At 35.1% G+C, this 16241-nt stretch overlaps 1 protein-coding gene across 3 annotated transcripts in view; it reads right to left on the bottom strand.

Moving 5' to 3' along the window:
• The window catches only part of KIF11 (kinesin family member 11), a 43277-nt gene that overhangs the window by 7091 nt on the left and 19945 nt on the right, over nt 1–16241 (bottom strand). For all 3 annotated transcript variants that reach the window (XR_004988088.2, XM_036438556.2, XM_036438557.2), the window contains exons 10-19: nt 15260–15348; nt 13510–13597; nt 12060–12248; nt 11232–11439; nt 9669–9841; nt 9190–9315; nt 8536–8694; nt 5952–6058; nt 3174–3453; nt 849–1071 (exon numbers count right to left, since the gene is read on the bottom strand). Coding sequence is in view for 2 of the 3 variants with exons in the window: in XM_036438556.2 (XP_036294449.1) it covers nt 849–1071; nt 3174–3453; nt 5952–6058; nt 8536–8694; nt 9190–9315; nt 9669–9841; nt 11232–11439; nt 12060–12248; nt 13510–13597; nt 15260–15348 (1642 nt within the window). In the remaining variant the exon portion in view is untranslated. The remainder of the gene's footprint in view (nt 1–848; nt 1072–3173; nt 3454–5951; nt 6059–8535; nt 8695–9189; nt 9316–9668; nt 9842–11231; nt 11440–12059; nt 12249–13509; nt 13598–15259; nt 15349–16241) is intronic.

The following is a 16241-nucleotide window of genomic DNA, read 5'->3' as shown; positions in this document are numbered from 1 at the left end:
AAATGCCACAGTACGATAAGCTTTGCATTAAAATAGACTTATTTAATTACATTCCTCTATTGTTTTTAAAATAGCTTTTATGGGCTTTATAAAGAGAGGAAGGAACAAGGAGACAGAAACATTGATGAGAAACATCAACATTGATCAGCTGCCTCCTGCACCCTCTCTGGGGACCCAGCAAGCAACCCATGCGCCCTGACTGGAAGTGAACTGGTGCCCTCTTGGTGCATGGGTCAACGCTCAATACACTAAGCGACACAGGCCAGGCTCTAATTTTTATATGAACAAAAAAATATAGGAATGTAATTCAATAAATTATAGTTCTAGATACATGGTTCATTTTGTTTTTATTTTAAATATATATTTTATTGATTTTTTACAGAGAGGAAGAGGCATAGAGAGCCAGAAACATCGATGAGAGAGAAACATCAACCAGTTGCCTTCTGTACATCCCCTACTGGGAATGTGCCCACAACCAGGATTATGCCCTTGACTGTAATTGAACCCGGGACCCTTTAGTCCGCAGGCCAAGGCTCTATCCACTGAGCCAACATTTTGTTTATTTTTAAAATGTCCTCTCTTAAGTCAAAGCCAGTTCCCAAAATTTTAGTAAAATTTTGCTGAATTATGATGCCCAAATTTTTAGGAGTATATATGTTACCTATATCATTATATTTAATGCTTAAAGCTATTTTAGGGTTCTAATATTTCCATATTCGAGTTGATTACATGTGATGGTAAATTCCTATCAGGCTGTGGCAGGATCTAGTTTTCCTAAACATCTGGCACTATATAAGGTTGAATTCAACTTTAAAAATTTTACCAATTCTATTTCCCTGTTAAAGTACCTGTTGGGATATCCAGCTTCAGATCCTGTTGCAGAAAGCAGTTGAGCTTAGTCAAACCAATTTTTATGGTTTCATTAAGTTCTAGACTTTGTGCCATTAATTTTTCTTCATCAATATTTATCTGGCCAAGAAAACTGTTACGGTGGTTCTCATTAGCTTCTTTATGTCCACTTAATTTTTCAGTAATCTCTGAACTTGAAACCTCACAATTTTGGTTTACAACCTGTAAATAATGCAAATGAGCTTTTATTATTAAAATCAAAGTTATCAGTGTTGTATTCAATACATCTTTCCCCCTTACCTTGATATTTTCTATAAAATGTTTTAAAAACACATGCATAACATTTATCAACAAATGGGGTTTTAATCAAATAAGGTTGTCCATTTACTCCTTTTCCCCTCGGGATTTTTTTTTAATTAATTTCTTTATTGATTAAGGTATCACATTATTTATCCTCAACCCCCTATTTAACCCCCTACCACTCCCCAATCATACCCCCACCCCCTTTTGTGCTCCTGTATCATTTCATCCATTTACTTCAGCATATATTGTAAAGTAAAGAGCTTTTCAAGGCCATTCTCACATAAAAAAATTTAACACTAGTTTCTTTACATCAAATGTCTAATCAAATACCTCAAGTGTTTTTCACAACTTGTTTGTTTGAATCAGCATTATCATTGATATGTCTCAAGGAGGTCCTATATAATTTATCATCCAAACGGAAATATTTTGCAGAGTGAAAGGGCCATTCTTAATTATTTCCTAGTACAAATGATGTATAAGAGGACCAATCCAGACAAACTAGGACTTAAGCCCTCTAGTCTTCATAATCTTTTGATGCAGGTTTATCCTTCCTCATACTTTTCTCTTTGTAAAATAACTTGTTGAAGAAACCAGGTCTTTTATCTATTGAATGACCTCAAATTCTGGATTTGGCCAATTGCATCTCTATGCAATATTTTCATGTTTGTATGTCCTGGGACCCTGAGTCCACAGGCCGACGCTCTATCCACTTCTGCCAAACCAGTTAGGGCTGTTCTCTGTGTTTTCTACAAACTACTGTAGTTAGATCCAAAGGCTTGATCTAAATTAGGTTTAATATTTTAGCAAGAATATTTCATGGGTAGTACTGAAAGCATATAATACCTGGTTGTATTTCTTATGTTATGATTAATCAGTGGGTTTGGGTGCAGTCACCAAAACATTTTTCTCCATCCATTACCCTGCTAAACCAAGACAGAATTCCTTCGAGACAGATGTATACTCAATTGTTTCCCTTTATAACTAGTTTTCAGAATAATGCATTGCTTCCCTAGCATGTTCCAAAGAAGGCCTATGAATTCACGGGTTTTAATGTATTGTAGCAAACTCTTTCTATGCTCAAATTACACCATCTTTAAATACAGGCATTTCATCAGGTATGAAAGTCTTCTTGACATAACCCCACTAGTCTTCAATAGCTTCCTTATTGTTTGGTATGACAAGATCTCTAGGCCATCTGATTCATTTCCTGCTTCAAATCTAAAAACAGCTATTTCTTCATTAGCCCTGGTTCCTTTTAGTGAAAATAACTTATGTAGCTGAAAATACTTAAATTCTTTTACTAATTCCTAAGATTATTAGTGAAATCCTGTTATTGCACAGAATGAAAAACCAAGCCAACAAAGGGTTCATATAAGTGTTATGTTCAAACAAACCTACAAATCTAATCCAGTATCCTCTGAGCAACCAGAACAACAACATCCTAAATACTTTAAGCAGTAACAGATTTGAATGTACTGAAGAAAAGTAAAAGGCATATAAAAGTGGAAGGTATTATACATCAAAAGATAAAGTCCCCTTATCTGAAAGAAATTAACAAGTCAAAAAACAAGGATACAGATCAAACATTAAATAATTTTGAGATCTGCCGAAACCGGTTTGGCTCAGTGGTAGAGCGTCAGTCTGCGGACTGAAGGGTCCCAGGTTCGATTCCGGTCAAGGGCATGTACATTGGTTGCGGGCACATCCCCGGTGGGGGGTGTGCAGGAGGCAGCTGGTTGATGTTTCTCTCTCATTGACATTTCTGGCTCTCTATCTCTCTCCTTTCCTCTCTGTAAAAAATCAATAAAATATATTTTAAAAAATAAAAATAATAATTTTGAGATCTAGGAGACAAAAACATGAAACAAGACCATATATAAGTTATACTAACTATAAAATACTTTAAAATGTTGTCATTTATTATATTTTTAAATGTCTTTTGTTTTTAAACCAGTCCTTAGCCAAGAATATTTAATTTATCTCTATTTTCCCCAAGTAGGTTCCAGTTCCAAAGTCATTACCTGCAGTAAGTTCTGGATTTCCTCTTCCCTTTTATGTAAACCAGATAGCCACTGCTCAGAAAAACCAAGCGCGCTTGTGTTCAGAGCCTCACATCTCTGTTCAATGTCATGAGATGTTATTTCAAGGTTGCGATTGAGTTTATCACAGTGTTTTGCACACTCTTCAACCAATTTTGTACCTTCTTGGTTAAAATGTCTGAGTTCCTGTGATAAGCCATCAAAATCAGCACAAAACTTTGTACTGTGAGAAGTTGTTTTGCTGATTATATCCTTAGATTTCCTAGAGGAAAAGAGACCAACATTGTCAAAATGGAAAACTTAGACTCAAAGGATACACAACTTGCCCAAGGTCACACAGCTCACAAATGGCATATTGAAGCCGACAGTCCAGCTCCAGAGCCCTTGTTCCTGCTCTCTCCCACCCGGGGAGAAGCAACGCTTTGGCCAGTGTCTCTTCACAGCAGACTGACATCACAGCTGCCATTAGATGACCTTGGAAGATATCTTTTCTCATAAGGCCTCCTCCAGATATGATGCTTTACTTCTACCTCTTAGATTGCTAACTATACAATTATCAAAATGAAATCTGTCCACATGTTTTATTTCTCCTACTGGATTATGATATCTGAGGGCATCTACAGCCTCTAGTCTAATCCCTAAATGGTTCACAGTCACTGTGTTCTTTTACAGTTTTGCCTTATTTATGACTTAAAGTCATAAAAATTATAAACTTTGTAAAATAAAAAATTAACTATAAAGCTTTCTAATAATTATAAGAAATGATAGAAAGGGGGTGCTAATCCTAAGGAGACAAGAAAAGATTTGATTTGAGGTAGTGGGAACACAGTGGGATATACAGGTCTTAGAAAACCTCATCTAAAACCTATACGTTCATGTTGGCCAATGTCAATTTAATTAATAAATATTTAAAAATAAAGAATAAAAAAATTTAAACCCATCCAATGTGGCTAAGTGGTTGAGTGTCGACCTATGAACCAGGTGGTCATGGTTCGATTCCCAGTCAGGTCATATGCCTGGTTTTCTAGCTCAATCTCCAGTGGTGGGTGTGCAAGAGACAGCTAGTCAATGATTCTCTCTTATCATTGATGTTTCTATTTCTCTCTCCCTCTCGCTTCTTCTTTGAAATCAATGAAAATTATTTTTTTAAGTTAAAAAATAATATTGGTGTGTGACAAACTATACACATAACACAAACGTAACCTTTACATAAAACTGTCAGTTAAAATATACATTTAAAATTCATGTGGCTTCCTCCTCTCAGTCAGGTTCCCTTGAATAGCCTTCAAAGTCACCAAAGTAAAGGACAGGGGTGGGGAGCCTTTTTTCTGCCAAGGGCCATACCAAATGATTTTGAGGACCTAATATGGCCCTAGGGTTCGATGTTCCCCACCCATAGCTGTAGCACCACAGAATTAAACTGAGGAATGAAAGTTACCGTCTATCACCACTAGATGGTACACCATGTGAGTAAACCAAGTGAGTAAGCATGTGTGTTAAAAACCAAAGTTCAACCACAGATTAAATGGAAATGACCGAAAAAAAGTGTTTAAGTGGTAAACTTGGAGACTGTCAACACCAATGTATCCCTCAAGGAGTCACAACCTCGTAGGAAGATGAAGCTTATTCAGAAGTGACTGCATTCTCTGATAGTAAATGCCGAAAGCAGGAGGTCTCAAACTTCAGTATAAATCAATCTCACCTAGATTCTTGGGCCCTGTGCCTGATTAACTTTTCTACATGCACACAATGCCAGGAAGATAGGAAAAATGACTTGCTTAGGCCTTCAAGTATACCATGGTTCCTTTCCCTTCCTATTTCAATCCTACTCCTAGTATTTCCTTTAAAGTTATGGAATAAGCCAGAAGTCCTAAGTCTAGACACTAGGAAAACAAAGTTGGGAAACACTTTCTAGATACAGATTCAAGAAAGAAAAATTCAGAATGGAACATGTGCCAACCACAAGACTGAAAAACAGATGACAGGAGTTCGGTAGTAAGACAGGTGCTAGCCAGAATTCTACAGCAGCTCCATTCAATAGAAATATAATGTTGAGTCACATATACAATTAAAAAACTTGTAGAAAGCAACAAATGAAAACAAACAACTTCACAGACAACAGTATTCTGATTAACCGAAAGGAGGAGGAATAGGAAGGGAGAGGTTAAAGAGAGTAAAGGGGTCCCCCAACTGAGGGACATAAATATTCTAGTCCTGAAAAAAAGGAAGGCATGAAAGACAAACTAAACAACTGCTCCAGATTAAAGGACACTCGAGACATGACAAATGCAATGCATGATCCTGGATTAAACCTTGGACCAGGAGGAAAATTTTTTCCTTTTCCTATAAAAAACGTTAGTGAGAAAATTGACAAAATTTGAATTAGGTGTGCATAGTAGGTAATAACAGTTATCAATATTAATTTTCTGATTAAAAATAATAATTACACTAGGGTTATATAAGAGAGTATCCTTGTTTTTAGGAAATACACATTAAAGTATTTATTGGAAAGTATGCAATTACATCTATAATACATTCTCAGCTAGTTCAGAAAAGATATATATATATATATATTTATATTTATATTTATATATATATTTTAGAGGGGGAGAAATAATGAGAGGAATGAGAATTATAAAGCAAACATGATAAAATGTTAAATGAGATACTGGGTTGATTGTTTTTGTATTATTTGAAGCTTTTTATTCTGAAAATAATTTTAAGCAGAGAAAAGTTAAATAGGTTTTTAAAACAACTTACTGCTCGGTATTTTTTTGGACATTGTGAAGTGGTTTCTGGATGTTTTCACACTTTTCCTCCAAAGCACAGAATCTCTCTCCCCAAAGATTGATTAACTGGCAAAGTTCCTATAAGAAAGGTGTGGAAAAGATTGAAATTATGACACGAACTTTTTTTCTACCTTGACATGAAGTATCTTTTCATAAGTGAGCGTTATATAAATTCCTTATAAGAGATCTTTACCTGTTTCCCACAGAGGGAAGCAGTGGAGATTGATATCAAAAGGATTTCATAAGGATTAAAAAATATTAGCAACTATATGCCGAGACCGGTTTGGCTCAATGGATAGAGCTAGGGGATTGGGGGGTCCCGGGTTCAATTCCGGTCAGGGGCATGTGCCTTGGTTGCGGGCATGTCCCCAGTGGGGGGTGTGCAGGAGGCGGCTGGTCGATGTTTCTCTCTCGTCGAAGTTTCTGGCTCTCTATCTCTCTCCCTTCCTCTCTGTACAAAATCAATAAAATATATATTAAAAAATATATATATTAGCAACTATATATCTCTTAACAACCAAATACATTATGTTTTTAGAACCACTTTGACAGATACATACAGTTGCTTCTTAACTGATGACAATATTGGAAGGAAAAAGTAATGCTGACAATCTCATCAGTCAGGCAATCTAAAATTTTTAGATTTTGTTATCAATTACTATAGCTGAAACATTTTACAGATGACATTAGTAAAATGTCAATATAGAGTATTACCTTTGCTCATGCTTGGCATCTTTCAAAACAAGCTCTTATAGGCTTACAATATGCTAATGACTTGTAGTAAAAACCAAGGAACAGCTGAAAAGGCACCCAGCCTTATTCACTGTTCAGTCCATCTTTGAATACGACATCAGCTGATAAAACATATCTAACACTTTGATTATGAATAAAGTCTTTCAGTATTTTTACTAGTCTCAGAGTAGAGGGAAATGCAGATATTATCAGATTTACCTATATGTAAATACAATAGGTGTTCAGAGTTTTACATAACTGTTTTGTTAGTGTTCACTTAGTAAACTTGCTTCCTTAAACGGGGAAATCAACCATCCATGCTAAAATACTTTTCAGATCATAGGTATTTTGTTTTTAAACATTTGATTGCTAATTTTAACATTTCAAAACAGCTAATTTATAAAGAGTTGATCTTTATAAAATACATACATAAAAAATTCTAGGCAGGTTTAAGATAAATTTCTTATGCAGAGGGTATAAGAAATTGCTGCAATTTCAAACTGTAGGAATATATTCAAGAAATATATAGAAGATCCTCTCAAAAATAAATGCTTTTTAGGCAATATAATCACCAACAGCACCACTGTAGGATGATCTCAATACTGCTTAATGCCCTACTCAGTGGTCGGCAAACTGCGGCTCTCGAGCCACGGTTTGCGGCTCTGTTGACTAATGAGTTTGCCAACCACTATCATATACTACCTTTTACCTCTTTGCAGACAATATGCCACAATTGCCTAACATCTTCCAACTACATGGTAACATTTAGTCTAGTCCAGTGGCCTATATATATATATATTTTTTTTTTTAAATATATTTTATTGATTTTGTACAGAGAAGAAAGGAGAGAGATAGTTAGAAACATCAATGAGAGAGAGTCATCGATCAGCTGCATCTTGCACAACCCCTACTGGGGATATGCCCGCAACCAAGGTACATGCCCTTGACCGGAATCGAACCCGGGACCTTTCAGTCCCCAAGCCGACGCTCTATCCCTTGAGCCAAACCGGTTTCGGCGGCCTATATATTTTTTTAAAATACTGTGAGGAAAATATATTTTTTAAAAATACTGTGAGGGCTCTTTGTTTCCTGAATTTATATTGGTGGGAGAAATTAAACCTAAGTTGCTCAATAAATGTTAACTATGATTTTTACTAATTTCTGATAGTAATCCTTTCTCTGATAAGTTTCATTTTAAAGTTGCTTTATTTCTTACCTAAAAATCTCGGATATGTTATTCTTCTCATTTTTGGTGATATGGATATGAATTCCCTCTCCCTTAAAAGGAATCCTCCACTACCCACTACATTATGTCAACAGTTTCACTGACCTAAGAGTTCTTCCGTGTAGAAATAACTCCGCTTAATGAAAGTTTAGACATTCAATACACTGAAGAATAGTTTACATGGAGAAAGAAAAATCATGAATTACATTTGTAATCAATTAATAGAAATTAAGAACTGTTTTAATTTATTACAATTTAAATTTCTGACGTCGAGGGAAAGAAACTGTAAGAGGAAAGCAGGGCATAGTTTATGAAAGTAACTATACATGTTACCACACACAAAAAATAATTTATCAAGATGCAATGTAGACATGCAGGCTCACTCAAAATGCTTACATGTAGCAAATCCTCAAATATTAACTGATCAATAAAAGTATCCTCAATTATTTTATATTAATTACCGTTATAAGCCAATAGCGGCTTTGGTATTTTCAAGTTTCTAAAATAGTTAAACATTCAGATTGTGTAACAGGGATTATCAAGTTAAAGATCATAACATTTTCTTTTTTACCCTCCCCACATCACCTAAATAAAATACCTGTGAATGGGTTTTTTTTATTGTCTTTAGTTCTTTCGTTAAATTTTCACACTGCTTCTGTGATTCAGCCAAGGAAGAAATTGTATTTTCCTGTAGTTCGTGTAGATTGTCACACAGTGTACTGAGAAAGCCATCCATTCCCTTTTTCTGATCTTCTATCTTTGAAGAAAGGTAATTACTTTCTTATTTTAAAAAAAGTTATTTGTGTTTTTTTCAAAAACATACAAAATAGAAAAGGTAGACAAACTAAGCAAAGTCTCTTTTTCTCTCCAGCTTCTAGAACCCCAGTTCCATTCCCACCTGAGATGATTGCTACCATTTTTAAATACTTCCAGGCATTTTATATATAACTAGGCATGTAAGCATACATGTATAGATGCATTATCTTCCTCAACCACCATATGATGGCATGCTATATGTTACTTTGCCAACTTAAACATTTATCTTTATCATTCTCTCTAATTTTTCTTAGCCATCATTCTGTTGACTACATCAATGGCAGAGAATATCTTAACTTCTCCCTACTCTAGATTCCTTCTCAGAACCCATGGATTCTGAGGGAAAGAAACTATATGTAAATCTCCCAGGTGTGGTTTCAGATAGTTTCTTTTCTTTTAAATAACAATTTGATTTGGAGATAACAACATTTATTACCTTATTAGCCACTGTCAGTGAAGTTTTGAAAATATGCTTCAGTTGACTATTGATTTTCAGTACAGCCAACACAGTGGGGGATAAAATTGTTTCCAGTGAACTTAGAAGGTCAGTCTTAAGTACATTCTGTTTTAAAAATAAAAACAAACAAGGCTTAAAAAGAAAAATAATATTTTCACTTCCATAAATGTGGTTAAATGTCTTAAATACTGTTAATCAAACAACACATATTAAAATCATATGTGTCGCCAAAACCGGTTTGGCTCAGTGGATAGAGCATCAGCCTGCGGACTGAAAGGTCTCAGGTTCGATTCTGGTCAGGGGCATGTACCTTGGTTGCGGGCACATCCCCAGTAGGGGGTGTGCAAGAGGCAGCTGATCGATGATTTTTTCTCATCGATGTTTCTAACTTTCTATCCCTCTCTCTTCCTCTCTGTAAAAAAATCAATAAAATATATTTAAAAAAAATATTTACTAACAAGCAATGTCTGAAGTACAGTTTTACTTTCTTCTGCTAATGACTGTTCTTCTAATATCATATTAGAAATCTGAGAAACATGTTTAGACACATTTTCTGGAACAGATGAGAGAGATCCAAGTGCTGTTGTAGTAATGGTGTCTAATGCAAAAACACTGGAAGACAGCAGGTTACCTGTAACAAAAAAAAGAAAAAAGATGTGGACTTAGCATTAACATATTTAAATACAGTTTGAACTACCCTGAAGTGATTGGCAAAATTATATCTCTGTTGTGGAAATTCATCATAACAAATAAGCTTAACGTAATTGTCTCACTATATAAGCAAGGAAACATTTTAAATATAAATTATATTTGTTCTACAGTATTCTTTTTTTTTTTTTTTAATATATTTTATTGATTTTGTACAGAGAGGAAGGGAGAGAGATAGAGAGTTAGAAACATCGATGAGAGAGAGTCATCGATCAGCTGCCTCTTGCACACCCCCTACCGGGGATATGCCCGCAACCAAGGTACATGCCCTTGACCGGAATCGAACCCGGGTCCCTTCAGTCCCCAAGCCGACGCTCTATCCATTGAGCTAAACCGGTCCTGGCTGTTCTACAGTATTCTGTAAACAGTTGACAAATCTATAGTATATCAGACCCATAACTATAACTCACAGTAAACAAAGAACTAGAATACTCTAATATTAATCTCTAACTAAAAGTAATATACAGTAGGTTAAAAGAGGTCATAGAAGAAAAGAGAAACTAGAAATCAATAAACAAATTTTATAGCATTTTGCCGGGACCGGTTTGGCTCAGTGGATAGAGCATCGGCCTGCGGACTGAAAGGTCCTGGGTTCGATTCTGGTCAAGGGCATGTACCTTGGTTGTAAGCACATCCCCAGTAGGGGGTGTGCAAGAGGCAGCTGATCGATGATTCTCTCTCGTCGGTGTTTCTAACTCTCTATCCCTCTCTCTTCCTCTCTGTAAAAAATCAATATATTTAAAAAAAAAATTTTATAGCACTTGGCTTAAAATGACTAGACTCTAGATGACTTAAACAATTTTTACATTTCTGCATCTCCCAGATTTTCTATAATGAGGATAATACTTCCATAATAAATAAACTAATACTTAGGAGGTGTGTGCCCCCCCATGAAGATAACAACAATGGTTTGATTTAAAATGATACATATACATATTCTGACAATACAGCAAACATGCAAGATGTATATTCTCAAAAGAAAAAGATGCAAAATGTTATGTACAGAAAATTTCGAGAAACTCAAGAAATTTAACAGCAGTGTCTACAGAGAATGAGACAGGGTCAAGGTTAAAGGGACTTTTACTTCTAAAAGTTTATACACTTAGTTATTGTTTAATAAACATGTTATTTTATAGAAAACAGGAAAAACAACCCACGTAAGATTTGTTTTCATTTGAAGGCAGTGAAAGTATTAATTTCTAGTCTGAACATAGTGTGTGCACTATCACCTGAATTTATTTTATAACTATGTTTTAAAATTAGTCTCCCACTAAACATACAATGATTAGAATCATTAGAAATACTTGACTTACCAAACAAGGTCTTGTGAACTTCCAGCATGGTCTTTTGTTTTGAGCTGCCATCCCTTATTAATTCTTTCATATTATTAAACAAGCTATTCAGATTTTTGCCAAAAATATCCTGAGCTTCTGCATTGTGCTCATCAACTGCCTTCTTACGATCCAGTTTGGAATGGAGACCGGATACATCTTTTGTAGTTTCTTCAACTGTGTCAAGCAACTATATATTATTTTAAAAAAATAAATGTTGATAAGATGGATATGACAAAAGCCGTCTACGAAAGTATCTGTGCTACGTAAGGATTGCTCGCATTGAGAACTTGAAAGTTTTATATATTGCATCAGAAGAAATTTTAAAACTCATGCTGATTTACCTGAGAATGTTTATTTCCCCTTCCTAGCCATCTAGACAAGGAAAACTGGTTTTGCCAATTATAGTAATGATTCGGCCCTACAAGGCTTTTTTTGCATATTATGTGTTCTTATTTCCTCAAAAATATACCTAATAAAATATTAAAAACTTTCAACAATTCCATCATTGATTTCTGGTTAACTCCAATCATGACCATAGGAAAAAGTATTACATCATTATTATAAATGTTCATAAGGAATATTAAAATCATGTTCTATTTTCAAAACTTCTGGAAGATTTTTCCTTAATCTAGCATCTCTATGAGGAAAATTTAGATGAAATAAAATAACATTTTTTAAAACTGACAGAAATGTGAATTTGGGGTGAATAATAGAATTTCACAATTAATGCTACAGACAACAAAGTAATTTACTTCTACCCATTCACTAATTCCTTCAATGCAAACGCAATCAAAACAAAAGCCAAACCTTGCTGGCTGTATCATGAAGCTTCTTCTCAGTGCTTTCCAAAACCGACGACACATACTCCTCTTTCACAAGCTGTAATTTAGTTTCTTGTAAATGTTTTTGAGTGGTTTTAAGTTCCTGTGTCTTACTTTGCAGGTCAGATTTACACTGATCAAGTTCATTTTTATTATCCACGAATAATTCTGTAACCTAAATATAATACATTAAACATTTTTTAAAGAATTAAAGTGCTGAGCTGATTAGTGAGACACCTAGCTAGTTCATAATATAATATTAGAAGAACCAAATTATTTCCATGCAAAACTGTAACAAATTGTAAGTTTCCAGGTAGGTTAGTACATCTTATATGGCATCTGGTTTCTTCCTGTAAGTTAATTAAAAACAAATAAAACAGGTCTAGTGTGATGGTATTAATTCTTCGGGATTTATCCAACCTTGCCTGTGTGAGGCTGGCACAAAAGGATCAGGTCTTTACATCTAAGTTATTTAACTTCTGTTTTCTCCCAACATCCCAATCCCAATCCCTCATGTGATAAACACATTAATGAAAAAGTCTCAACATTCACTATTTTTTTAAAAATATATATTTTTACTGATTTCAGATAGGAAGGGAGAGGGAGAGGGAGAAACATAAATGATAAGAGAGAATCACTGATTGGCTGCCTTCTGCATGCCCCCTACTGAGGATGGAGCCCACAACCCAGGCATGTGTCCTTGACTGGAATCAAACCTGAGACCCTTCAATCCATAGGCCAATGCTCTATCCACTGAGCCAAACCAGCTCGGGCTCAGCATTCACTATTTAGCTTGACCAATAAAATCACACATTTCAATTAATTTCTTGTAATGTTGCATTGATGTATCAAAATAGTTTCTGCTCTGACCTAGCTCAGTTGGTTAGAATGTCATCCTGATATGCCAAGGTTGAAGGTTCTATCCCAAGTCAGGGAACATACAAGAATCAACCAATGCCTGGTTGGGGTGGGTCAGTGATTGAGCACTGACTCATGCACTAAGGGCCATCAGTTCGATCCCATTCAGGGCACATGCCTGGGTTGTAGGCTTATTTCCCAGTGAAGGGCATTAAGGAGGCAGCCAAGCGATGTTTCTCTCTCACCTATATTTTTATCTCTCTCTCCATCTCCCATTCTCTCTCTAAAATCAATAAAAATATAGTTTAAAAAAAGATTCAATCAATGAATGCATAAGTAAGTGGAACAACAAATCGATATCTCTTTGTCTCCCTCTAAAATCAATCAATAGTTTTAAAAAATTTTTTAATAGTTCATTACAATTGTGACAAAATTATGATACAACTTATTTTCAGTATATGGGTCAGCCCCATATACTAAAAAAAAAAAAATCTTCAAAGTATAGATTCCTCACATTCTGAAATTTTCTTTAAATATTTGCTTTTTACATAATATTCAATATTGTTTGGAATGCTTACCCTACTTAGCTCCTCCTCAAGGGCACCAATTTTTTCAATCAATTCTACAATCTGGTCTTCTTGAACAGTTAGTTTTCCATTCATGGCTCTGAAATAAAGTTTAATATAAACTTAACAATTTTTGTCCTAATTCCTAAGCAATTTATTCTAACACAATTGTGGCAATTATACATCAGCTTTGCCATTTGTCACTATCATAAAAATGATGCCTAGGTGCCAATAAGCAATACACACAAATCGCAAAAAATGAATGTATTCTTTGTCCTTGTTTAATAATTGTTTTCCCGTTATCTCCATTTTGAAACCGAGAATCCCTACCCAAAGGGGAAGAAATGTGTGTATGTAAAATTTGAGAAGCAATGAAGCTAATAGAGGAATACAACTCACATAAAAAAAAAGAGATAGGAGGGGAATACAACCTAAGTGTCTGTAATCAGGAATATGGAGCATAAACAGGACACAAAACTGGAGAACAGAATTAAAAGTATGGCAGAGCAATTACACTTCTCACTGCCTACTATACCTAAATATACCACAACACACATGTCACCATCAAACCACCACAGAAATCCTCAGGAGAGCAAAGGATTATTCTCTAGAGCAGATCCTCAGCCTCAGCACTACTGACATCATTTTGGACCAGATAATTCTTTTCCACTATAATGGGTCTCTGATTTCTTAAGCATTAGCAAGTTTCAGAAGTGAATGCTGTCTTTTGTATTCTTTATCTTCCAGTTCCTTCATAACTATCAATTATTTTCTATTCCGCATTGTGCTAAATGGCACAGATTCTTTTGTGAGTACAAATTTCCTCAAATTATTACCTGGAGATGTTGTTTATTAAAGGAAAAGTTACAACTGAGGTACAAGAGGAGAATTAGTTCTAACAGTCGTTTTTACTGTTGTTCATCCTCACCCAAGGATATTTTTCCATTAATTTTTTTTTTTTTTTTAAGAGAATCGGGAGGTGGAAGAGAGAGAAAGAGAGAGATTGGTTGCCTCCCACATGTGCCCCAACCACCAAGGTCAAACCTACCTTTGGTGTAGGATCAAACCTACAACAACCAAGGTATATGCTAACAGTCTTTTGATTTAACTTTTCTTTGAACGAACTACTCCAGGGCTTTAAAAAAGTGAACAGATTAGTGGTTGCCGGAAGTTACGGATCACTGGAGAAGAACGTGGATATGAATATAAAGGGTCAGCAAAAGGGAGATTTTTGAGATGATAGTTTTGAACTACACAAATATACAAACTTGAAAAAATAATAGATTTATACACATACACTGTACCAATATCAACTTCCTAGTTTTGATAATGTAGTAAAGTTACTTAAGAGGTAATCAATTGGGGAAACTGGATGGAAAATACATGGAACCTCTTTGTACTCTTGTGAATCTGTAATTATTTAAAAAAATAAAAAATAGCCGGTGTGGCTCAATGGTAGAGCGCAGGCCCTCACACGGGGTAAGGGCATGTGCCTGGGTTTCAGGCTCCTGCCCTACCCCAGGTGTCTCTCTCTCCTCCCTTCTACTCTCTCTAAATAAATGGAAAAAAAAAAAAAAGTTAATATAAAATCTTTTTAAATTGTTTGATAAGTACTTGTTAATATCAAAAGAAAAATAAGCACTGTAAAAAGAACAACAAATAAAGATTTTATTTACTGTCAAATAAGTAAATTTTACTTCCAACAGCCTGTTATCAGAAAATACTTATTCTTGGAAATGAATTTCCATAGCTTATGGCTCACCTAAAATTCTCCTCAGAAATGTACACCCCATTCTTTTCCCGGGCTGCAGTAAGATCTCGTTTCAGACGCTCTATCTCTTCTGTATATTCCTACACAAGAAGAACATTAAAGGTGTCAATATAGAACAATATTTTAAAAATTTGGTTTGGGGACGATATAAAAAATATAAAAAGTTAGCCCTTTTATCTTCTTTAAATCATAAAAATGTATGATAAAAAATAATAGTCATACTTTTCATTAACCTGTACAGAATAGTCTTTCAACAGCTTTCAAAGAGCCTTTAAATTTACTCAGTATAACAACATGGGCTTCTGAAAAAACACCACACAACCTCCAGCACCCAGGTTGGTCTTCACGGGACATTTCACATTAAAAACACACCAGGATTTTTTAGAGAACTATCTGACTCTAGAGTTGGGGCAAGAAACATTCAAGATGACATTTTGTCAAACAAAATAAAAACAAAGCTAAAAGATCGTAAGATAATGAAAAGGGCTCAAGAAATCACTTGGAGCCCTAACCGGTTGGCTCAGGGGTTAAAACATTGGCCTGCAGTCTGAAAGGCCAAGGGCATGTACCTTGGTTGCAGGCACATCCCCAGTAGGGGATGTGCAGGAGGCAGCTGGTCAATGTTTATCTCTCATTGATGTTTCCAACTTTCTATCCCTCTCCCCTCTTCTCTGTAAAAAAATCAGTGAAATATTAAAAAAAAAAAAAAAGAAAAAAAAAAAAGAAAGAAAGAAAGAAAGAAAGAAAGAAAGAAAGAAAGAAAGAAAGAGAAAGAAAGAAATCAATCAATCACTTGGAGAAGTTACCATAGGTCAAAGGCGAAACAATTTGACCATCACTGAGGATAATAGCTACAATGGATTAACACAAAAATTTTAAGCCCATGAGTTTATAATGACATTAAGAAAGCTAGAAAACCACTCTGGCCACGTGGCTCAGTTGGTTGGAGCATTGTCTCATACACCAAAAGGTT

Source organism: Pipistrellus kuhlii, unplaced genomic scaffold (assembly GCF_014108245.1).
Source record: "Pipistrellus kuhlii isolate mPipKuh1 unplaced genomic scaffold, mPipKuh1.p scaffold_m20_p_15, whole genome shotgun sequence".
Taxonomy (NCBI): Eukaryota; Metazoa; Chordata; class Mammalia; order Chiroptera; family Vespertilionidae; genus Pipistrellus; species Pipistrellus kuhlii.
The sequence above is the reverse complement of the archived record's forward strand: the minus strand, read 5'-3'. Positions and strand labels throughout refer to the sequence as shown.